At 43.1% G+C, this 26,267-nt stretch overlaps 1 protein-coding gene across 1 annotated transcript in view; it reads right to left on the bottom strand.

Moving 5' to 3' along the window:
• The window catches only part of LOC137378579 (polycystin-1-like protein 2), a 175,634-nt gene extending 150,389 nt beyond the window's left edge, over positions 1-25,245 (bottom strand). Inside the window, exons 1-6 of the mRNA XM_068048884.1 lie at positions 25,097-25,245; positions 24,365-24,618; positions 5,882-6,046; positions 3,330-3,512; positions 2,681-2,791; positions 1,242-1,389 (exon numbers count right to left, since the gene is read on the bottom strand). Coding sequence (XP_067904985.1) covers positions 1,242-1,389; positions 2,681-2,791; positions 3,330-3,512; positions 5,882-6,046; positions 24,365-24,618; positions 25,097-25,245 — 1,010 coding nt within the window. The remainder of the gene's footprint in view (positions 1-1,241; positions 1,390-2,680; positions 2,792-3,329; positions 3,513-5,881; positions 6,047-24,364; positions 24,619-25,096) is intronic.
• Between the last annotated feature and the right edge of the window lie 1,022 nt (positions 25,246-26,267).

Consider the following 26,267-nt stretch of genomic DNA (forward strand, 5'->3'; position numbering starts at 1 on the left):
GCAATGGTGAAGTGAGAAATATGCCTGGTCATGAGGTTATAGATTATGGTGGAATATAATTCTGCTGCTACTGATGGCCCACTGCACCTCATAGACACCCATTTTTTAGCTGCTGGATCTGTTCTGAATCTATCCCATTTAGCACAACGATAGTGCCATACAACACAATGGAGTGTGTCCTCAGTGTGAAGAAGGGACTTTGTTTCCACAAGGACTATGTGGTGGTCACTCTACCAATACTGTCTTGGACAGATGCATGCATGTAGATTGGTGGGAACAAGGACAAGTAGGTTTTTTCCTCGTGTCGGTTCTCTCACCACCTGCTGCTGGCTCAGTCTGGCAGATATGCCCTTCAGGACTTGGCCAACTTGGTCAGTAGTGAAGCTACTGAGCCACTCTTGGTGATTGGCATTGAAGTGTCCCCCCCCAACCCCCCCCCCCCCACCCCCCCCACGTGCCCCAGAGTACATTCTGAGCCCTTGCAACCCACAGCACTTCTTCCAAGTGGCATTCATGTTAAGTCTCTGGCTGGGGTGTCTTTCCCTTTGCTGGGGTGTCTAGAGCCAGAGGACACAGTCTCAGAATAAGTGGCAGGCCATTCAGGACTGAAATGAGGCAGAATTTCGTCACTCAGAGTGTGGTGAATCTTCGGAATTCTCTGCCCCAGAGGGCTGTGGAGGCTCAGTCGTTGTGTATGTTCAAGACTGAGATCAATAGATTTCTACATATTGAAAACATCAAGGGATACGGGGCTAGTGCAGGAAAATGGTGCTGAAGTCGAAGATCAGCCATGATCTCATTGAATGGTGGAGTGGGCTCGAAGGGCTGAATGGCTTACTCCTGCTCCTATTTCTTATGTTCTTATTTTCTTATGTTGTTAAATAAAATTAAATGAGTGTGTATCTATAGATGTATAGATGACTGTTATTTGCTGAAAGAAAAAATGCAACATTTGAGAATCCTGATTATAGAGATGTCTTTCAAATGCTGTGTCTCACTCCAGAATTTATCCCTCCTGATTAATCAGGAGACTTAAAAGTAGCCCAAACAACTCCCACTTGAAAAACTCCACAACATCCCTCCTGATAAGGATAAAATAGATGTGTGCACAGTCACTGTGGAGTTTTTCAAGTGGGAGTTGTTTGGGCTACTTTTAAGTAAAACAAAAGATTTACAGAACTCTATACGACTAATATATACTGCTATTATTTCTGTCAATCTAATTTTCAAGCAATACTCACTGCAGTGGATTGTAGGGATCAAGTACAAAGCCATCACCAGTATTAAGTATGCAGGTGAGGTTTCCAGAATATGGATGGAGCAACCACTTTGGAGAGATTGTGACATTTTCTAGAACTGAGTATACATCATCAACCAGCAAACGGAGACCTAAGTAAAACATCAAGTCAAGTGAGTATTTTATGTTCAGAACAAATTCACTGAGGTGGGTTGTCTACTTGCTGGCAGTAAAGAGCAATGTGTAGCATTTCACTTCCAAATTGCAAAATATGTTACCAGAAAAACATCGTGCTACCTCAAAAATCACCATTCTCCCGATTGTACAAAGTATTAACCAAGTAGAAATGTGAATGACATTTGTGACCGACACCCAACACTGCCCCCAATGTTGAATTTTTTTTATTCATTTATGGGATGTGGGCGTCGCTGGCCAGGCCAGCATTTATTGCCCATCCTTAATTGCCCTTGAGAAGGTGGTGATGAGCTGCCTTCTTGAACTGTTGCAGTCCATGGGGTGTTGGTACATCAACAGTACTGTTAGGAAGGAGTTCTGGGATTTTCCGGAATTAAATTCTTTGGGTTGCACAGCTACACATCCATGGGCTTTTCGGCAAATGAATAAGTTTAAAAGTATTTAAAGGGGAAAGTATTGTACTAAATCAGTGGTGAGAGCCGGCTCAGAGTAAGGTACTGTCTTTCTGGACAGTTCTACACCTGGAACCGCCTTCGATTCCTTTCCATTGACTCTACAAGTTGCAGAAACTGCTGCAGAGTGCAGAGTCAATAGCTGGGTCACCTCAATCCAGCTGAGAGCAGTAAAGGATATTCCAGGCTCAAGAATCATCAACTGATGTTGAACATGCAGCTGAGTTACTCACTTCAGTCACCAGAAGAGCACATAGAAGGAGGTTTAAACTAAGTTCAAGAACACATAAAAGATATGTAGCTTCACTAAAGGGACAACCGTAGAGCTACACACACAAAACGCTTATATGTAGTAGTTATAAATCCAGATGTTCTTGCTATTGATTGTTTTGGGTAATGATTCATCTGGAGTGAAGGAAGGAGATAAGTAGGAATTGAGTGCAGCATTTGTCAATATTGGGTAGGCGGAGTTGGCCATCGTAAGTGGAAATGACTGTTTATGTATTGCTGACTATGAAGTTCATGGCTTCATTTTTGAGAGCCTGCCTAACATATTTGACAATATTTACAGCTTCTTCAATGATCATTTTGTCCATGACCTCCTTCTAATGGAGGTCTTTTCCTGATTCCTGTGAGTTTTGATCCACCTACAAAGTCTGAATACCTCCATTAAAATAGCAAAGGAATTTCATGCAAACATCTAAGGTTTATTAAACTAATTTCACACACTGTGGTTTAATGCTACTAATGTTTTTGAGAATGTTGCCATTAGACATTTTGCTGTAGCATTTCTCACCTTCTTTGCAATGATAGTCTATAACGAGGTAATTGCCCAGATTTGGACAAAGATCTCCAAAGGTTGCCTTATCTGCTGTAGCTTGGCAAGCCTGTAGTCCATGGCACTGACCTTAAAGATAAAATTATTGATTATCTTTGCACCTTAAACAACTATGGTACTTTCCTGTTTCCCAATATGAAAATTCTACCAATCAAGCCAACAATTGTGATGTGGAAGATCATTAATGATCTTAGTTCCACATATAATGATGCATCAGATTTAACCATACTTTTCCTAAGGCTGCAAAGAAAATCAAAAGAGTAAATCAATCGATGTCTCTTTTGTGCACCACTTAGTGACTGGTACGAGAGTGGCATTGGCACAGACCTCAGGGCAGATCATTTAACTGTAGTCTCAACCAGGGGGTGGTTCGTGGTACAGAAGATCATAAAGAACAGAGAAAAAGTCACTTGCAGAATGAGAAGCATGGAGGAAGGAGAAAATTTACTATTCTAATTATATTCCAAGGATATCAGTACTGGCTATATATAACTCCAACTCTTAGCCTAAACGAACAGGAATACCAGAAACAAAAATCAGAATAGGAAATTCTGAGCAATTCCACACAGGGTATTTAATGTCTAGAGAGTTGTCACAAAAAAATTACCTGCCACTTTCTCTCTCGCATCAATCCAGCTGCATTCTTGTGACTTGGTTGAAGTTACAGCTTCCAAGGAACAGTAAGAGAGTGATTTACGACCGTAAAAGCTGCTATTAATTTCAATCACCTTCCCGGACTCACACTGTAGAGTGGCATTAAAGTGATCACAGGCAAATGCTCGGCCAGACTCTAATACAAAGATAATACAACTCAAGATAAATAAAATTGTGATATCTTTTAGAAAACTAAGGCAACACATTATTAATCGTCAGCTCCCACCGGTCTTTATTACACCATGTTGCTTTCCCACCCACCTCACTATATACCACTAGAAGTAAGATCGATAACATAATAAAATGAAAATTCTGAAACTCACCCAATCCATCCTTCAAGACCTACAACAATTTACCTGTGATGGACCCCCAAGTGTCTAGACACATATGTTTTATGCAGCTCTATCTTACCTTTTCAATTGTACTGAATTGCTAAAGAGTTCTAAGAGATTTTCATTGGGCACACATACTCTCACTCTGATTTTTGTTTTCCAATTCCCACACTCAGAACAAGTCTTCACTTGACGGGCTGAATTTTATTCTGGTGACAGGGGTCCTGGTAGCGGATCAAAAAGCTGGGGGGAGACCCTGCCTTGGCGATCCACCAGACCACCAGCTCCCACCTCCAGAGCTTCTGGCCAATCAGAAGACTCTGTAGTAAAAACAAGAAATGCTGGAAATACTCAGCAAGTCTGGCAGCATCTGTGGAGAGAGAAGCAGAGTTAATATTTCAGCTCAGTGATCCTTCATCAGAAGACTCTGTAGTACTGGCAGCGCCACTGGGAGCAGTGGCCACTGCCGGTACAGCAGGAGGCCCTGCAGTGTGAGGAGAGAGAAAGAGTGATGAAGGCCAGGGACAGGTGAGTGGGGTTGGAATCACCTGGGTCAGTCAGGCAGGCCCCGGTGACAGGGTAGTTGTGGGGGGTGTAGTGAGGGTGGGGGGAGGTCATCCCAGGGGGCAATCATCACCGCTGGTGGGATTGCCCCCAAAGGAGGGACCCCCACCCATTACCCCACTAGGAGGCCACCAGGTTTTACTTTGTGGCATCTCCCGACGGTGGTAGGCCCCTTGGCTTTCAATTAAATGGGGGCAAGAAGAGGCCCTTAAGTGGTCATTAATTGGCCACTTAGGGGCCTCAATTAGTCTGGGACAGGAAGGCCTGCCCTGTCCCGGTCTAAATTGGAAGGCATCGGGAAGGCGACTGGCACTCCTCCCCCCAACCTTCCCATGCAATTCTATGGGCCTTCCCTTGTGTGTTGTTGTTGTAGTTGTAGCATAGTTAGGGCATTGTTGATAAAGTCTCGGAGTCTGGATAAGGTCAACTAATAACTCTTTTATTACTTTCACAACTCTATTTACACTGTCCACAAGCCTCTCTAGCTAGCATCCTTTGTGCTGCTACTCTCTTCTTCCAAAGCTCATTAACATGTGACTATTACATCATCATCGCTACAGTGAGAGGGGTTACTCCCACTGTCTCCAGCATTAACCCTTTCAGGTCGTTATACAATATACATCCCCACCAACCCACCCCCCCACCACCCCACCCCACACTCCCCCCTTCCCTCCCCCCACGCCTCTGTTCCTGTCTCTCGGGGACGCATAAAGTTTAGCCCGATGAATCTGTCACTGATGCACAGGAACCTCATTTTCATGCACCCGTTTCGAGCGGGGACCCTGGGTGCCTACACAGGATCCTTTACCAAAATTGTGTGCGGCGCCCACTGCCTATCATATTGGAGGCTTAGGTGCCCATTTTACACCTGTTAAACTGGTGCAGCATCAACAAATTTTGTCGGCCTTCAGTAAAAGTAAAACACAGAAAATGAGTTTGACAGTAAAAGGAGCATGTCTGTTAGAAATAAAGAGAAACCTATTCATTTTTTTAATTTAGAGATAAAGCACTGAAACAGGCCCTTTATGCAAACCGAGCCTGTGCCAACCATCAACCACCCATTTATACTAATCCTACATTAATCCCATATTCCTACCACATCCCCATCTTCCCCCAATCTATACTAGGGGCAATTTATAATGGCCAATTTATCTATCAACCTGCAAGTTTTTGGCTTTGGGAGGAAACCAGAGCACCCGGCGAAAACCCACATGCTCAGAGGGAGAACTTGCAAACTCCGCACAGGCAATACCCAGAATTGAACCTGGGTCGCTGGAGCTGTGAGGCTGCAGTGCTAACCACTGAACCACTGTGCTGACATAGCAGGCAAGGAGAAGGAAAGACTTAAAAAAAATGATGGAGAGTGAGAAGAAGACACCCTGTAAACTGAGAACAAATACCACATGAAAACTGTGTATGAACCATGCAGGGAAAGATTGGAACACCAACAGAAAGGTGGAGAGAACAAAACTGAGCTAGCTACGGGAAGATATTCTTTTGTCTGCATGCAGCACCATACAAGATAAACTCATAATACTGTGCCACACTGGACTATGCTATCCCAGGATCTACATCATCACTGAAGAAATGGGAAATAAACAGTGCTTACCAAATTCACAAATGAAGTAATGCTCTTGCTTGCAGTTGTTTGTACTCATCCAGTGGTACCTGGAGTTCTTGAGAATGTAAGCGCATGATGCTGATGGAGAAGACAGGTGTCCTGGGGACCAGCTATTGTATGTCACATTGGTACCATCCAGCCAGGCCAGGAATGCTGGACAGGAGACATTTTTAGACTAAATTAGTACAAGCTGAAAATGTAACTTAATTTTTAAATTTGTATATTTGGCAAAATATTATGGTGCTAAGAACGCTAAACTTTGTAACATGATTATGTTTTTAAAAACTGTGATTTTTATTGATGGAAAGTGAGAAGACACCATGTAAACTGAGAACAAATACCATATGAAAACTGTATATGAACCATGCAGAGAAAGACCATGTTCTCAGTTTAAATGGTGTTAAAGATGGAATCAGAGAAGTCAAGTGATCTCGCATCAAATCTGTTTAAAGACAAGACAGGAATTTTGGTTACCAGGACAACAAGGATCCCAGATCAAAGACTTTTTTTTTGAAAAGTAGAGACCACAGGGGAATGACACCTGAAGAACAATGTTTTTCACCCTCCAAGACTTTCAGATCGTGAACAAGGAGGCAGTGACTCTGAGAATGTAAATGAATGGCAGTTGCTAACACCTGGACACAATGGAAAGTCTGGGTGGCTCTGCTGTAGCCAGACTTGTGGACTTTGTATCTTGGAAAAGGACAATTGGCTATCGACTTTTGATTCCAGACACATTCAACAGATCTTCTGAAGTCAGACAGGATGGAAGAAAGGAATGCCAGCAGTTGAAGCCTCAAGGGAGAGAGAGAGAGAGAGGGAACACCTGCTCTCAGAAGACTGATACAGCAAAAGGCTGCGAAGACTTGAACCCATTTTGAACGTTGATGTTAGCGGAGAAGTAGAAGACCAACAGAATCACCAGGGATCACCTTTTTCACAGACATTCAGGTCGAAAGTACTTGGAGAAGTGAGCAAACAGTACAATGTCTTTGAGCAAGCTCTGGAACAACCAATCCATTGCAATGGGGAGGAGCTTGGGACTTTTAACTGCAAAGAGTTTGCCATCAAGGAGGACCTTAGTGCTATTGATCCACAAATAAAAGTGATTAAATCGAAATAACCAAGTAGCAAATGATGATTTTCATTTGACTCATGTTCAGGTCATTCCTGTCCATTTCCTCACTGCTCCATTTGGATATGTATAAAACAGCTTCACAGTTTTCAATGAACAAGCACTTAACCTTGGTTAAGGACTTCCGGCTTCAATTCGCAGATTTATATAGGAAAACCTAAGGTTAGGACTCTTAGGGCTGAAACCACCCCCAGCCTCCACTATATTGCTTGTAATTGGGCAGTACAATCAGAGGATTGCTGCCCTGCCAGGGTTTCCATTTAAATTTGCAGTATTAATTGGAGGCAAAAGGCAAGCAGAGCTAGCAAATCTTTCTGAGTGAAGCAATGATGCAATAGTGGATAAAATCCCCACCATTCACTGATGCAGCTATGGAGCTGCTGTTTTATGAAGTAGAAAAGGAGGGATGTCCTTTTTGGCACAGCATGTAGAAACATAAAAATCAGAGCAGGAGTAGGCCATTCGGCCCTTCGAGCCTGCGCCGTCATTCAATACGATCACGGCTGATCATCCAAACTCAGTACCCTGTTCCGCTTTCTCCCCATATCCCTTGATCCCTTTAGCCCTAAGAACTATATCTAACTCTTTCTTGAATATATTTAATGATTTGGCCTCAACTGCTTTCTGTGGCAGAGAATTCCACAGGTTCACCACTCTCTGGGTGAAGAAATCCCTCCTCATCTCAGCCCTAAATGGCTTACCCCTTATCCTTAGATTGTGACCCCCTTGTCCTGGACTCCCCCACCATCCTTCCTGCATCTAGTCTCCAGTCCTGTTAGAATTTTGTAGGTTTCTATGCGATCCCCTCTCATTCTTCTAAACTCTAGCGAATACAAGACTAATCAACCCAATCTCTCTTCATACGTCAGTCCTACCATCCCAGGAATCAGTCTGGTGATCCTTCACTGCACTCCCTCCATAGTAAAAACAATGTAACCTCACAGAAAAACAGACCAGGCAGTGTGGCAGAAAGCATACATGCAGCATCAAACATTCGGACAACGTTGTAGCAGATCAGAAAGATATTTGGCAGCTTGATTTTTCTTTTCATTGACTTCAATCTAATTTTAACACTACCTCCAAAAGTCAAAGTTACCCTCACTGTCTGCTCTGAGGATTTTGGAATTGATTAATGGAAAACTGTCCACCAATTAAAATGAGTGAAAGTCCTTTTCCTACATTTTTATATATTTGTAAAGAATTTTGTTAATGTTCCGAAACAATGAACTGAATTGAATTCAGCATCACTGTGACTGATTTCCAAAGACTACACAAACACGGGTGAACAAGTTAACCAGTCTGTGGCTCTGTTGCTGAAAAGTCTTGGCATAAAGATGATGCCGAAAAATTCAAAGTGAAGTCTATTTATGCAGTGATTATTTGACCCAGTGACTCCCATGGACAAACATTGCACAAATCGTGGCATAAGACAATATTGGTAAAAGTTCTGCCTCTTTGCTCCTGGCACACACGGAAAGTACATATTGGGGAAGAATTGGACAGCAGGCAAAGGGATCATGATGCACAATTAACCCGTGCCTGTTCCTTCTGCTGCAGGCAGCATGCAAACTTAGTGCTTCCTGCTCATTGCCATGATTGCAGTGTGTAGCCAGCACAAACTGTGCTGTGGAGTGGCTGCACACCTCAGCAGGGGGATCTAAGTTCATGCAAGGTTAAATTAAAGTTAGCCTGCACTACTTAAAGCCAACCTGTACCTCTGACGAGGAGGTGCATTCAGGCTGCAGCAGGTACTGGAAGTATATGGGAATGAGCGTCTGAGCAGAAAGAACTCAGAATGGTGGCAAACCATGCTTCAAGTTTCTGCAACTTAACATTGGATGCCTTGCATAGGTAAGGGAGAACTTACAAACTCCGCACAGACAGTACCCAGAATCGAACCTGGGTCGCTGGAGCTATGAGGCTGCAGTGCTAACCACTGCGCCACCCCATTAAAATGATTGGACAAATGATCACAGGAACTTCACACTGCGATTTCATGGCATGCAGAAGGGCCAAAAAAATTTACTCCAATGAGTGCAAATATAAACCAAATTTGCATTTTCAATTTATTCTCATCAAGAAGTAAATATTTCTAAAGTTAATTAAACATAATGCTGCTGTATTTTTCCTTCATCCAACATAATTAAAACAGATTAACTGGTCTTTATCTCATAGCTGTTTGGAACCTTGTGTTCTGTGTTCAAATTGACTGCTGCATTTCCCTACATTACAAGAGTGACCATTTATTATTTCGTAGTAGGATGTACTATTATCAATTCACGTACCTATTGAATTTTTCACACACATTTTCTGTGACTCATTTGGCACCCTCCTGCTGTAAGTATGGAGGTGCTCAGAATCAGGCCGTGTGTTCCATACACTGGGTCCCAGTCTTCTCCATCAGTTTCCAGGGACCCTTGTTTGGGACTGAATCACCATCCACCTCAAACGTAGTCCCCCACATCAAAGGGGACATAGTGAAGGAGACACCCAGGCCAGTTTTTGCTTCATTCCATTATAAAAGCAAAATACTGTGGATGCTGGAAATCTGAAATAAAAACAAGAAATGCTGGAAATACTCCGCAGGTCTGGCAGCATCTGTGGAGATCGAAGCAGAGTTAACGTTTCAGGGTCAGTGACCCTTCTTCAGAACTGGCAAATATAAAAAATGTAAAAGATTTTAAGCAAGTAAAGCAGGGGTGGGGCAAGAGATAACAAAAGAGAAGGTGTTGATCGGACAAGGTCACAGAGAATAACTGACCAGAAGGTCATGGAGCAAAGGCAAGCAATATGTTAATGATGTGCTGAAAGACAAAGCATTAGTACAGATAGGGTGTTAATGGACTGAAAACTGAACAGCCACAAGCACAAACATGAAAAAAAAGCAGTGGGTTGGCACAGTAGAAACAAACTGAACAAACTAAAATAAAATAAACACAAAAAAGAAAAAATAACTAAAAATAAAAGTAAAATGGGGGGCCCGTCATGCTCTGAAATGATTGAACTCAATGTTCAGTCCGACAGGCTGTAGCATGCTTAATCGGTAAATGAGATGCTGTTCCTCAAGCTTGCGTTGATGTTCACTGGAACACTGCAGCAATTCCAGGACAGGAATGTGAGCATGAGAGCAGCGGGGTGTGTTGAAATGGCAAGCAACCGGAGGCTCGGGGTCATGCTTTTGGACTGAGCGGAGGTGTTCCACAAAGTGGTCACCCAGTCTGCATTTGGTCTCCCCAATGTTGAGGAAACCACATTGTGAGCAGCGAATACAGTATACTACATTGAAAGAAGTACAAGTAAATCACTGATTCACCTGAAAGGAGTGTTTGGGGCCTTGGATAGTGAGGAGAGAGGAGGTAAATGGGCAGGTATTACACCTCCTGCAATTGCAGGAGATTGTGCCGTGGGAAGCGGATGAGGTGGTGGGGGTAATGGAGTTGTGGACTAGTTTTCAGTCCATTAACACCCTATCTGTACTAATGCTTTGTCTTTCAGAACATCATTAACATATTGTTTGCCTTTGCTCCATGACCTTCTGGTCAGTTATTCTCTGTGACCTTGTCCAATCAACACCTCTTTTGTTATCTCTTGCCCCATCCCCGCTTTACTTGCTTATAACATTTACACTTTACATTTCTTATATCTGCCAGTTCTGAAGAAGGTTCACTGACCTGAAACGTTAACTCTGCTTCTATCTCCATCGATGCTGCCAGACCTGCTGAGTATTTCCAGCGTTTCTTGTATTTATTTGCCTCCTTCCAATTTGGGAGTCTGCCATTGTGCCAGTTGGCCTAATAAAAGCAATCTCACTGGTCTCTTGGCCAACAGAAATATGCCCCGCCTGTGGTCCAGGTTTAGATGGCAACCTGGACTTGTTCAGGCCTGTGTTAAATTCCCATATGAGTCCTGATTAACGTAATTAAACCCTGATCAACATATGCCATTTAGGACTCCGTCGGCTTCAGGTGGGTGCTTGGCCACCTGCTCGGAAGAGCTGGTTAAAATCAGACCTGGTGGAATCCAGCTCTCTTTCCAGTGGGTCCGTAACCCAGGCACCCTCCCAGTTTCCTTCATTTTCCTGTGCCTATGCTTCCTGCACACCCCAGCAAAACCTGGCATAGGGCCTGCTATTTGGGCACAGTCAACTGAAGGTCAGCTGGGGTACCAGGGGCAGGTCGAAAATAGGCAGGTAAATTTTATCTTAAAACGTCCCATCAAGATACTTTGAGGCTACTGGGGCCTTTTGGCTGCTGATCTCCATCCACAGCCAGAAGACCTTGATCTCATGCCATTGCCTGCCTGAGAACTCAAATTTGCATTTTTGTTAGATGCAAGACGCAGACAAGGATGGGTCTGCTTTTGGAGTTCTCCTGAGTCATTCAGTTGGCCTGGGAAGAGGGAAAATGCATACACCCTCTTTCTCTCAGGCACAACACACTCAAATCTCTCTGAACTGGTAGAAAACTTCACATTGAAAAACCATAAAGCTCAGGCTAAAAGTGGTACGTCAAAATAATCATCAGACAAAAAAAGAGAAAAGAGACAAAAATAACTTTTAACTGTAATAAATATCACATGGATGTTTTCCACACAGGAAAATACAAACTATCAATTGTGAATGAAAAACCACTGAAGTTCTTATGTACTGTTTGGGAACTATTCATAGATATAAAATTAGTTTAATTCAGCCAACTTTGTCTATAATCCACATGCTTCTAATCAGCTTGGGCCTTGGTACGATGAGCATGCAGAATTGAACAGTAATGAAATGATTGAAAACAGTAAAGAAGCCCATTAGTCCCTAAATAACTCACCGGTGACAAAGAAATAGCAGTGCCCCTAGAAATTATCATTTTGGATTCTGTTCAGAGCGAATGTGTCGAAGGATTGGAGAGAAGTCAATGTAATAACCATTTGCAAAATGAGAGGCAGAGTGAAATCAAACAGACCAGCTCATTTAATGTGATGGGGAAAATTTTAGAATCTTGATTTGAAGATGAAATGACTAAACATCTGGATGCAAAAAGAAGCAGCCAACATGGATTTCAGATAGGAAGATTGTGTTTGACAACCTGATGGAGATCTTTGTGCAGGTGACATATATAGTGGATGGGGGTTGTCAGGCAAGCCCGCAACCTGCCATGAATAAGGGACATTAATTTCGTCATATGGACATTGATTTTAAACTATTGATGGTGAAGAAAGAACTTGCTTTAAAAAACAATTGGAGACGTTGGCTGGAGAGAGACATTAGCATATCAAGAGACAGTACTTCAAAGGACAAAGGAGCTATTCCATGCTCCAATTTACTCCACAATGGACTTTTGATGACCAGACTTTGAAGCATTCCAAGTTAACTACTAAGATGGCCGAATACATAAACAGACGGGGTCAGACCAGTTTAGTCACATGACTGACTGTTGGAGTTTTTTTCCATTTGAACTTCCAACAGGGAATTTGAAATCAGAAGGCTGTTAGCTCCTGGACTGAGAACACCTCTCTCCTGTCTGCTCTCATCTCGCTGTCACCAGCTTCGGAAACCATTGAAGACACATGAACCCCAAGAGAGAAAAGTCTCCGACAGTGAACAAGATTTCAAAAGAATACTGGGCCCCAACAAAAAGTAAGAGCTGTCTACAATCAAGGACTCTACGGTGAGCTGGAAACACAGAAATAGTCACAAAAAACCCCCTTTTAGAGACTGCCTCAAACCTCTCCATTTTATTTTTCTTCTGCTCCTTTCTGTCCCTATTTGCATATATGTATCACGTATGCATGCTAGCGTGGGCGCGTTGTATATCCGTAGGCGTGAACCGTATTAGAGTTTAAGTTTAAGGTTTAATAAATTTCACTTTCTTTCTTTAAACCTAAGGAAGCCTGTTTATGCTCATTTCTTTGCCTTATAATTGGAAAGCTGTGAACAAGGATTCACAAAGGGGGAGCTCAAAACACAGTGTGTTTAAAAATTAAACCCTGTTACAATAAGACCAGGTGAAGACAGCAAAAGACCCTTAGATATCTTTCTCACCTGGTCATAACTCAAATTTGGGGGCTCGTCTGAGATTTTTATTCACAGACGAACGAGTGAAATTGGAAGTGGGAAGCCAAATTGTTCCCAATCAAAAAGAGCAAAATTTCACGACAGGTTTTCTTGTGGTTGTGTGTGATTGAATACTAACATGTCTGCAACTGAAGCGAGTAGCTCTCCAAGCCAAGGTGAAGTAACTTGGGATAAGTTGAAGGCACTGTCAATGGAGGAGTTGAGGAAAATGGCTGAGCAGTGTGGGATCATTGTTTGTGGCAAGACTAGGAAGTCTGAACTCCGAAAGCTAGTAGCCCACCATTTTTCCCTTGAATCTGAAAAAGCAGAAGCAGTGTTAGAAACATAATCCGACAGGGTAGTTTCAGCAAAGATACAATTGGAACAAAAGAAACTTGAATTTGAGGAAAGAGAGAGGGAGAAAGAGAGAGCCTTCCAAAAGGAACGTGAAGAAAATGAAAGGCAGGAGAGAACAAAGAGAACAAAGAAAATTACAGCACAGGAACAGGCCCTTCGGCCCTCCAAGCCTGCGCCGATCCAGATCCTCTATCTAAACATGTCGCCCATTTTCTTAGGGTCTGTATCTCTTTGCTTCCTGCCCATTCATGTATCTGTCTAGATACATCTTAAAAGACGCTATCGTGCCCGCGTCTACCACCTCCGCTGGCAACGCGTTCCAGGCACCCACCACCCTCTGCGTAAAGAACTTTCCACGCATATCCCCCCTAAACTTTTCCCCTCTCACTTTGAACTCGTGAAACCTAGTAATTGAATCCCCCACTCTGGGAAAAAGTTTCTTGCTATCCACCCTGTCTATACCTCTCATGATTTTGTACACCTCAATCAGGTCCCCCCTCAACCTTCGTCTTTCTAATGAAAATAATCCTAATCTACTCAACCTCTCTTCATAGCTAGTGCCCTCCATACCAGGCAACATCCTGGTGAACCTCCTCTGCACCCTCTCCAAAGCATCTACATCCTTTTGGTAATGTGGCGACCAGAACTGCATGCAGTATTCCAAACGTGGCCGAACCAAAGTCTTATACAACTGTAACATGACCTGCCAACCCTTGTACTCAATACCCCGTCCGATGAAGGAAAGCATGCCGTATGCCTTCTTGACCACTCTATTGACCTGCGTTGCCACCTTCAGGGAACAATGGACCTGAACACCCAAATCTCTCTGGACATCAATTTTCCCCAGGACTTTTCCATTTACTGTATAGTTCACTCTTGAATTGGATCTTCCAAAATGCATCACCTCGCATTTGCCCTGATTGAACTCCATCTGCCATTTCTCTGCCCAACTCTCCAATCTATCTATATTCTGCTGTATTCTCTGACAGTCCCCTTCACTATCTGCTACTCCACCAATCTTAGTGTCGTCTGCAAACTTGCTAATCAGACCACCTATACTTTCCTCCAAATCATTTATGTATATCACAAACAACAGTGGTCCCAGCACGGATCCCTGTAGAAAGAAAGACAGGAGAAGGAATGAGAGAGAGAGAGGAGAGAGAGAGAAAGAAAATTCCAGAAAGAATGTGAAGAAAGAGAGTTAAGGAGGCTTGAGTTAGCTAGGGGGTAACAGAGTAACCCCAGTGGAGCTGGAGCAGAATTTGTAAGGAACATCCAGGAGGGTTTTCTAGAGCAGTATGTAAATAGTCCAACTCGGGAAGGGGCCATACTGGACCTGGTGTTGGGAAATGAGCCCGGCCAGGTGGTTGAAGTTTCAGTAGGGGACTACTTTGGGGATAGTGATCACAATTCCGTAAGTTTTAGAATACTCATGGACAAAGACGAGAGTGGTCATAAAGGAAGAGTGCTAAATTGGGGGAAGGCCAACTATACCAAAATTCGGCAGGAGCTGGGGAATGTAGATTGGGAGCAGCTGTTTGAAGATAAATCCCCATTTGATATGTGGGAGGCTTTTAAAGAGAGGTTGATTAGCGTGCAGGAGAGACATGTTCCTGTGAAAATGAGGGATAGAAATGGCAAGATTAGGGAACCATGGATGACAGGTGAAATTGTGAAACTAGCTAAGAGGAAAAAGGAAGCATACATAAGGTCTAGGTGGCTGAAGAAAGTCGAAGCTTTGGAAGAATATCGGGAACGTAGGACCAATCTGAAACGAGGAATTAAGAGGGCTAAAAGGGGTCATGAAATATCTTTAGCAAACAGGGTTAAGGAAAATCCCAAAGCCTTTTATTCATATATAAAGAGCAAGAGGGTAACTAGAGAAAGGATTGGCCTACTCAAGGACAAAGGAGGAAAATTATGCGTGGAGTCAGAGAAAATGGGTGAGATTCTAAATGAGTACTTTGCATCGGTATTCACCGAGGAGAGGGACATGACGGATGTTGAGGTTAGGGATAGATGTTTGATTATTCTAGGTCAAGTCGGCATAAGGATGGAGGAAGTGTTGGGTATTCTAAAAGGCATTAAGGTGGACAAGTCCCCAGGTCCGGATGGGATCTATCCCAGGTTACTGAGGGAAGCGAGAGAGGAAATAGCTGGGGCCTTAACAGATATCTTTGCAACATCCTTAAACAGGGGTGAGGTCCCGGAGGACTGGAGAATTGCTAATGTTGTCCCCTTGTTTAAGAAGGGTAGCAGGGATAATCCAGGTAATTATAGACCGGTGAGCCTGACGTCAGTGGTAGGGAAGCTGCTGGAGAAGATACTGAGGGATAGGATCTATTCCCATTTGGAAGAAAATGGGCTTATCAGTGATAGGCAACATGGTTTTGTGCAGGGAAGGTCATCTCTTACCAACTTAATAGAACTCTTTGAGGAAGTGACAAAGTTGATTGATGAGGGAAGGGCTGTAGATGTCATATACATGGACTTCAGTAAGGCGTTTGATAAGGTTCCCCATGGTAGGTTGATAGAGAAAGTGAAGTCGCATGGGGTCCAGGGTGTACGAGCTAGATGGATAAAGAACTGGCTGGGCAACAGAAGACAGAGAGTAGCAGTGGAAGGGAGTTTCTCAAAATGGAGATGTGTGACCAGTGGTGTTCCACAGGGATCCGTGCTGGGACCACTGTTGTTTGTGATATACATAAATGATTTGGAGGAAAGTATAGGTGGTCTGATTAGCAAGTTTGCAGACGACACTGAGATTGGTGGAGTAGCAGATAGTGAAGGGGACTGTCAGAGAATACAGCAGAATATAGATAGATTGGAGAGTTGGGCAGAGAAATGGCAGATGGAGTTCAATCCGGGCAAATGCGAGGTGATGCATTTTGGAAGATCCAATTCAAGAGTGAACTATACAGTAAATGGAAAAGTCCTGGGGAAAATTGATGTACAGAGAGATTTGGGTGTCCATTGTTCCCTGAAGGTGGCAACGCAGGTCAATAGAGTGGTCAAGAAGGCATACGGCACGCTTTCCTTCATCGGACGGGGTATTGAGTACAAGAGTTGGCAGGTCAGGTTACATTGTATAAGACTTTGGTTTGGCCACATTTGGAATACTGCGTGCAGTTCTGGTCGCCACATTACCAAAAGGATGTAGATGCTTTGGAGAGGGTGCAGAGGAGGTTCACCAGGATGTTGCCTGGTATGGAGGGCGCTAGCTATGAAGAGAGGTTGAGTAGATTAGGATTATTTTCATTAGAAAGACGGAGGTTGAGGGGGGACCTGATTGAGGTGTACAAAATCATGAGAGGTATAGACAGGGTGGATAGCAAGAAGCTTTTTCCCAGAGTGGGGGATTCAATTACTTGGGGTCACGGGTTCAAAGTGAGAGGGGAAAAGTTTAGGGGGGATATGCGTGGAAAGTTCTTTACGCAGAGGGTGGTGGGTGCCTGGAACGCGTTGCCAGCGGAGGTGGTAGACGCGGGCACGATAGCGTCTTTTAAGATGTATCTAGACAGATACATGAATGGGCAGGAAGCAAAGAGATACAGACCCTTAGAAAATAGGCGACAGGTTTAGATAGAGGATCTGGATCGGCGCAGGCTTGGAGGGCCGAAGGGCCTGTTCCTGTGCTGTAATTTTCTTTGTTCTTTGTTCTTTGTTGTTCAGTGAAAGCATGGCCAATATGGAGGAGCACAATTCAGGGCTGGGTTCAAGGTTGCTAAAACTCGCTCAATTAATTCCGAAATTCAATGAGGAAGATGTGAAAGTGTTTTTTGTGTCTTTTGAGAAACTGGCAAGGCAGCTAAAATGGCCAGCTGAGACCTGGTCTCTTTAATGCAAAGCAAACTAACCATAAAAGCCCATGAGGTTTATTCTTTGTTGCCAGATAAGAGTTCATCAAATTATAAACTGACCAAAAATGCTATCCTCGGGGCATACGAATTAGGATCCGAAGCCTATCACCAAAAGTTTAGAACACTCAAAATGCAAGCCACTCAAACTTATCTGGAGTTTGAAAGAAGTTAGCAGCTGGCTTTTGACCAATGGCTGAGGGCTTTGAAAATACAGCTCAGTTATAAGACTTTCAGAGAAGTAATCCTGTTCAAGGAATTTAAAAACTCTCTCCCATTCTCAATAAAGACCCATGTAGAGAAACAGCGGGTTCAAAGAGCCCGGCAATTGGGCCATTCTGGCCAATGAGTTTGCTTTAAATTATAAGTTGGTTTCCCCGGGGAGAATCTTTCCTAATCATAAATCTGAAAAGGCCAAAGGGTGAGAAGGTGATATCTGCCCACGGAGTCCTGGAAGAGAAAGGAAAGGAGGAGACACAGGGGGCCCTCCTCCAGTCAAAAAGGAAGGTGCCGAGAGCAAAAGTGAGACCCAGAGATCTGTGTGCTTCCATTGTAATAAAGCAGGTCTTTTAAAAGCTGACTCCTGGAAACTAAAGGGAAAACCGGTAGGGTTAATCAGGGCACACTGCTCAGTGCAGAAGGGACTCTGATGGAAAGCACAGAGCAGGTGGTGGCTTTAACTGTAGTAAGAGTGCAACCCAGGAAGCTTACTACGGCCAGTGCAGGAAAAGTTATTAGGATTCCTTAAGGTTATCAGGGTTTTGTGTTTAAAGGGAAAGTAACTCCATATCCCTTGAGTGGGGCAAGCAAGCTCATAGTAATTCTCAGGGACACAGGGGCCACTAGATCCTCTTTACTGGGAAAAGGCCTGACCTTTCCCCCAGAGAGTGCAGTGAACACCAGAATGGTGGTGAATGGTATTGGAGGGCAGTGTATGCCTGTACCTGTCTTCCGGGTGCACCTGGAGCGCGACCTAGTTTCGGGACCAGTGACCATAGGGATTGTCCCTCGTTTGCCTGTGGACGGGTTGACCTGCTCCTCGGTAACAATCTGGCTGGGGTGAAGGTGGTAGCCCCCCGAGTAGTGAAAGAAAGACTGCAGGAGGTCAGAGAGACAGGGCAGTGGCGGGAGACGGTCCCCTGCAGAGTCCCTGAATGTGTAGTGGATCAGGCCATGATCAAACCAGCTCCCCCAGAGGAGACTGAATTGACACTGCAGGCAAATGACCATGAGGTCTGCCTGTCCGAGACTTTCTATGGAAAGTTAGGAAACCCAGGGAATGAGTTAAATGGATTTTCCCTCGGTGAGGCTCAGTGAGCCGACTCAGTATTGCGAGAGTTCGCACAGGCTGCCCAGTCTGAAAGTTAAACAGAGAGAGTCTCTGATTGCTACTATTTTAAGAATGAGGCACTGATGAGGAAATGGAGTCCTCCTCACAGAGCTCAGGGTAAGGAATGGACAATACTCCACCAGTTAGTGGTGCCACAGAGGTACCGGGGAGAAATATGAAGAAGGGCCCACGAGACTACAGGGGCTGTACATGCCGGTATACGAAAGACCATAGCCAGCATATGACAGCACTTTGACTGGCCAAAACGCCACAAAGATGTGGTGGAGTACTGCAGGAATTGCCACATGTGCCAGGTTGAGGGGAAACCCCAACCTACAGTGAAACCTGCACCCCTAAGTCCTGAGAATACCTCTCTCCTGTCTGCTCTCATCTCGCTCTCACCAGCTTCGGAAACCAGTGAAGACACATGAACCCCAGAGGGAAAAGTCTCCAACAGTGAACAAGGTTTCATAAGAATACTGGGCCCCAAAGAAAAGTAAGAGCTGTCTACAATCAAGGACTCTACGGCGAGCTGGAAACACAGAAACAGTAACAAGAAACCCCCTTTTAGAGACTGCCTCAAACCTCTCCATTTTATTTTTCTTCTGCTCTTTTCTGTCCCTATTTTCATGTATGTATCGCATGTGCATGCTAGCGTGGACACGTCGAATATCCATAGGCGTGAACTGTATTAGAGTTTAAGTTTAAGGTTTAATAAATTTCACTTTCTTTCTTTAAACCTATGGAAGCCTGTTTGTGCTCATTTCTTTGCCTTATAATTAGAAAACTGTGAACAAGGATTCACAAAGGGGGAGCACAAAACACAGTGTGTTGAAAAATTAAACCCTGTTACAGCAAGACCAGGTGAAGACAGCAAAAGACCCCTGGACACCTTTCTCACCTGTTCATAACAGGGTAATTCAGTGGATGTAATGCACACTCGGACCTTGGGACGTTTTGTTAATATTAAAGGCAACATGTAAAATATCGGCCAATGTTTCAGGCCTATGGCTTTTCATCAGAACATGGGTAATGTTCACTTTCACCAGTTGGGTGGTAAACTGACGTCTGAAAATGAAAATCAGGTCTGTCCGATAATGGTCTAGTGCTCCACTGGTCAGATTACCATTTAAACAATGAAGGTGAAGGTGTGGAGGATAAATGTTTCTGTAATTCTATGAGAGTAAGTTATGGTCTATTGTGGAACTGGGAATAAAAATTGTGTTTAGCCATTTTCCATGTATTCCAGTTAAGGTATTAATTTAGCTTAAAACAACTCATACTTGTCAGTTGTCTAATGCCTATCTAGTAACTATGCTCCTTGGGAGGAAGAAGAGATATAGATGAGGTCTCTTTGGAAGATGTCATGTCTGCCAATGAAAGTTGTGAACCAAGTAAAACTCTATGGCGATTCAGTGAACTGACACCTGGAGCAGTAGGCCTGCAGTGGTCCAGGGCTCTCTTCCTGATTAGTCAGCTAGTCTGGCTCACTAACGAAACCCAGAGGGGTAGATCTGTCAGGGAGGTTCAGATTCTTTCCATTCAGCTCCAGATAAACCTGCAAGCCAATGCCTTAGCAGGCAGCACGGTCCTAGAATTAAAGGGTGTGGGTGGAAGGGGGTTGATGGGGAGTTACCATTCCAGAAAGAAAATAAACTCAAAACTACCTACAAGAATCAAACAGAAGGACTGATCCATCAGGATACAAAATGGGTTCTCATACTCAACATCAATAACCCAAACCTCAAGAAAATATAAAACTAACTGACAGCTTTACTTCTTCATCCACATTTCCGCAAAGGACTTACTGATATTGAAGAGTTCCTGTTTATATCTAAATGCGGGACTTTCGATTCAAACTTCCCCTCCTTACTTGAATAATGTTAAGGTGCTTCCAGGTATTCCTGTTTTTAAATTAACCCTTGCTTTTGCGTTCTCTCTCGGATACACATTGATACATGTGAATGAACTTCAATTGTCTCAATAACTCAACCAGTTGCAAAATAAACAATCAATACATAATTTCAAATGCAGAGGTTCACGAGCTAGATCAGAAGCAGGAAACCGTGCTATGTGCAGTTTATGCTGATTAAACAACACTACCCCAGCACAAACTTAGGAGTCCCTAAGGCTTGGCTCTGTCAATCTGGGCCTAAGCACTTAAGTAAATGGGGCATGTCCCTATAGGTTGAGAGTATCCATTTTATTTAAGAGAAACAAGAACTTTATCTGTGTGGAATTTTCAATAGTTTGTTTTGAAGATCGTTAAACAAATTAATAGGTTTCCACATTTGTCAGACACCCTTCACCAAGAAGCATTGAGGAGTGCAGCACTGTCAGAGGTGCTATCCAGATGAGATGTTAATCTGAAGCACTATTGACTTGGTCAGATGGGCGTTAAAGATAACTTTGCACTATTTTAAAGAAAAGCAGTATTTTGGCCAGTTCTCCTTTAAACAGTACTACTGAAAACATAGGGGAACTGGCCATATATCCCATTGCTGTTTATGAAATGTTGCTGTGTGCAAAATGTTTACCAGCTTCACCTACATTACAGCAGTAAATGCATTTCAAAAGTAGTCCATGTGTAGCACTTTAAGACATTTCTGAGAGATGCAATATGGTTGTATATGAATGCAACTCTTTCCTACTTCATTTCCAAGGTAATTTATGGCTATCACGAAAATTCACTAAGTACTGATTTCCAGAAGCAAAAATCAGCCATAAATAACATTTGTCTCACCAACATCAGTCGCGCTGGTGTGGAATCTAAACTCACAAATTCACAAAAACAAATATAATACAATTCAATGGGCACTCGTTTAATAGGAAGAAAAGGCATATGTTCTGCACTAAGTCTGAAAAGGTAACTGTAATTGTCCTTCTAGACATCTGTCACATAGAATACACATAGGTATGAACATACGAATCAGGAGCAGGAGTAGACCACTCAGCCGCTTGAGCCTGCTCTGCCATTTAATAAGATCATGGCTGATCTGATTGTAACCTCAATTCCACATTCCCACCTACCCCCTTGCTTATCAAGAATGCTTCCACTGCCTTTTGAGGAAGAGAGTTCCAAAGACTCACAACCCTCTGAGAGAAAAAACCTTCTCCTCATCTCTGTCTTAAATGGGCGACCCCTTATTTTTAAATAGTGACCCCTAGTTCGAGATTCTCCCACAAGGGGAAACATCCTTTCCACATCCACCCTTTGAAGACCGTTCAGGATCTTATATGTTTCAATCAAGTCGCCTCTTACTCTCCTAAACTCCAGCGGATACAAGCCTAGCCTGTCCAACCTTGCCTCATAAGACAACCCACCCATTCCAGGTATCAGTCTAGTAAACCTTCTCTGAACTGCTTCCAACGCATTTACATCCTTCCTTAAATAAGGACCGGACACAACAGGCTGAATGGCCTCCTTCTGTGCCGTAATTTTTCTATTCTATGGTTCTGGGAGACCAATACAGTACACAGTGCTCCAGATGTGGTCTCACTAATGCCCTGTATAGTTGAAGCATAACCTCTTGACTTTTGAATTCAATTCCCCTCGCAATAAACAATAACATTCTATTAGCTTTTCTAATTACGTTCTGTACCTGTATACTAACCTTTTGCAATTCATGCACTAGGACACCCAGTTCCCTCTGCGTCTCAGAGCTCTGCAATCTCTCACCATTTAGATAACAGAAGGACAAAGGCAGCAGACTCATTGGAACTCCACCACCTCCAAGCTCCCCTCCAAGTCACACAGCATCCTGACGAACATCTATCACTGTTCCTTCATCATTGCTAGGTCAAAATCCTGGAATTCCCTCCATAACAGCACTGTGGGAGAACCTTCACTGCCAGACTACAATGGTTCAAGGGCAAATATGGATGAGGAATAAATACTGGCCTCGCCAGCAATGCTCATACCCCAAGAAATAATTTCAAAAAAAATTCTGCTGGAAAGCATCTGGAACAGTAAAAACAGTCAAGCTCGATTTCACTTCATGCTCAAAATGTTTCATTTGGACAAAGCACCATTATACTGATAGTGGAAATCACATTTTCTTTATTAATGATTAAAGAATCTGGGGATAGGTAGTGTAGTGGGTGAGCTGTAGTCTGCAACTTACCTTATGGACCTGGCTTCAATTCCATCCCACTACTTTTAGAGCAAACACTTTCACTTCTGATCGCATATTATTTACTTTTGAGTAAGAACATTCAAAAAATGACCACTGTTTAATCTGTACCCACTTGAAAGATTCAGACCAAATCTTCCCTCTGAAACTAGCAAAAATTCCAGACACATTATTTTATGAACTTATGTTTTTAGTTTTGCTTTGAATGCCACAGTTGTGTATGGAATCGACTGAAAAGTGAAAAGCAGTCAATGGGTGTAATTACTGGTAACGAAGCACCTAGAGATAGGAAAATCACACCTAAACTTCGAAGGATGTGTGAAATTAAGGGCAGAATAATATTTCAGGTTTATATTTGGATGGCCAAAGACTGAAATGCTCAGAATCCAAGTATAAAGTTCAAATTCTCAATCGGAAATCTCAAGTTTCTGCCTACGCTGAAAACAATTACAAATCTTGCACACGCGCCTAGAGTCACATCATCTTTTGGATGCACTGCAGCTACTCACCAAGCTTACTTCGACAGCCCAATGACGTCTATCACTGAGAGTGATAAAGGCAGCACCTCCAATCTGTCCTCCATATCGCACACCATCCTGACTTGAATATATATTACCATTCCTTCATCATCACTGGGTCAAGATTGTGCCCTCCTCTACCATCATGGTAGCACCATGGTTCAAGACGGCAGTCCACCATCACATTTTCAAGGTAACTAAGGTGAGCAATAAATGCAGTCTTGCCAGTATAGTCCACATATGTGAACTAAAAAAGAGGCAGATACTAACAGACACAAACATTTTTTACTTAAATTCATATTTTCCTTCATTCTGTTTATTTATTTCTTCCTTGATGCCTCCTTCAATCCTCACACTGTTCACGGACTGGAAGGGTGGATAAATGGCCTACTCTTGGGTCTTTATTAATGGAATTATTGAGCCAACCCTCCACTTTCAGTCACGCTTCCCCTCCCATTCCTAGACACCCCAGCTGAGATAGGGAACACACTCTGTGAAGTGTCACGGAAATGAGCCATAAACAGACTATTCTGTGTTGGAACTGTGCCATTGGAAAACCTACAGGCCGAACTGAATTCAAAATGATCTGAATCGTGCAACATTCAAAATGCTTCAAATCTGTACTTTGGGTCTAAGGTTTCTCCTTAGTGAGTAATGTTCCTGCTAAGTTGTACAGCTGTGCACTGAGCAGTGGTCTGAAAGGTGCCATGCAGGCCTTTGTCTGTGAGAAATAATGCGTTTGCCGGCCTGTGCAACAAAATTTAAAGGGATTGTTTGCTGGAAAAAAAGGCCGTGCTCAACAATTACATTTTAAAGGTTATTCTGACCTAAGCATCATAAAAATAGAAGTCCAAAGATCACGTGATTTCAGCATGAAAGATGATATCAAAAAGAGATTGTAGAATTTAAACATCAAGCAGAACAAAGATAACCTCAATTAAACTAAAATTACTACAGGGTCCAATATGCATCCTTAGAAAAAAAATTATAAAGCAAATGCCATATTGTGCCATGCAACATTGTGGTGAAGGAAGGGAAAGAGTGTTTATCCCAATCCTACACTTGTTTTTCTCATTCTAATTCTCATGCACTTTCACTTACCATCTGTGACCATTTCATCCTGGGTTAAGTTCTGTTTCCATGGAGCGAGGCCGATCCACCAGTCTTTGTCTGCTGCCAAGTGCTTCTGTATAAACTGTTGAGTTTCCTCATTTAGGATGAAAGCAAGATGTCCCCCGCCGCGCTCACACCATCCTTGAGCACCCTGAAAACTACGCTGCAACTGAACAATCTCATAGCAGCTCCCTTGAAAGGACAGCTGCTGCTCTAAGCATGGACCTGCATCCGCTTGGGGACTTAAAGTAAAGGCAAAAACTAAAGAAAGGAGAACTTTCAAATGCAGCCTCATGCTAGACTAACCTACCTACTGTCACATTAAGCTTTGAAATGCCTTTCAGTGGAGGCGTGCTCTTTGTACCACACCACACTTCAAACTGACTCCAGCTGCATACTGTTCTTCTAAAAATCTGAATTACACATAAACTGAGGGTAATTGATCTATCTGGCTTGTTTAGAACATATTGATGAATTATCAGCCCCATACAACAGACAAGATGTTAAAAGGCACAATCCTATTAAAAACCATTTAAAGCATTGTATAAATTTACCACAATTCTGTGTGGCAATTCATTAACGTTTCGTGTTGCCTCCATGCCCAGTGAAAATCAAAGATAACAAACACAGATGTCATTCCTTCTTTATTAGGACATGTGTAGGGTTGAGATAATAGCCCTACAATTAAAAAGAAAAACTATCACAAGCAGTCTTGTTTACATGATAAGAGACGGCATCATTATAATAGGCACTGCCAAAGGATCAGATACAATCTTATTATAAATGAAGGTACGCTCATCATTCTGCCACTTTGATTGCTCGTTCTGGAAACTAGCTCCATTCAACCTTATCTGGTGTCTATTCTCCATTACATTACTGCTTTAGCTCTCCTTCTGCCACTATGCTCTAGCACAATATTTCTTTCACTGATCTCCTCTACAGACAATTCCCCAGCTCTATCGAACAACATATTAACCCTGTGGAGTCTATTCAAGGGTGTAACTCATGAAAACTCAGAAGATTTCTCCAGTGTCCCCATTTCATTCCAAGAATCCTGAGTCCTTTCAGGGAAACTACTCTTCCTGCCCTTATTTCTACATTCAAAAATATTCCCAACCTAATAATTGGCCTTTATAGCCACTCCAGGCACTGCTTCACAAACCACTGACCACCTCCACACCCATTGTCTCTCAAGACAAGAAGGCCAAAGAAGAAAGTTTTTGAAGGAATGACGATCAACTTCTACAGTTGGGATTCAGTCCTACATACTCACTTGAGACTTTGGAGACTGTGTTTGGAGTTGTTCTCATTTATAAAACATGCACAGTGGCGCAGTGGTTAGCACCGCAACTTCACAGCTCCAGGGACCCAGGTTCAATTCTGGGTACTGCCTGTGCGGAGTTTGCAAGTTCTCCCTGTGACCACGTGGGTTTTCGCCAGGTGCTCCGGTTTCCTCCCTGAACCACAGACTTGCAGGTGATAGGTAAATTGGCTGTTGTAAATTGCTCCTAGTGTAGGTAGGTGGTAGGGAATATGGGATTACTGTATAAATGGTATACAACCTAATAATTGGCCTTTATAGTGGCCTTTATAGCCACTCCAGGCACTGCTTCACAAACCACTGACCACCTCCAGGCGCTTACCCATTGTCTCCCGAGACAAGGAGGCCAAAGAAGAAAAGAAGAGTATAAATGGGTGGTTGTTGGTCGGCACAGATTCGGTGGGCAAAAAGGGCCTGTTTCAGTGCTGTATCTCTAAATAAAATAAATATGTTGGATTTCTACAGGGAAAAAGTAAAGTTAATAAAGTTAAATCAATGTGGCTGATTGAGAAGTCTTGGATTTACTTCAAAAAGAATAATTTGCATTTGTATAACACTTGTCACCACCAC

This window comes from Heterodontus francisci, chromosome 17 (genome assembly GCF_036365525.1).
Source record: "Heterodontus francisci isolate sHetFra1 chromosome 17, sHetFra1.hap1, whole genome shotgun sequence".
Taxonomy (NCBI): Eukaryota; Metazoa; Chordata; class Chondrichthyes; order Heterodontiformes; family Heterodontidae; genus Heterodontus; species Heterodontus francisci.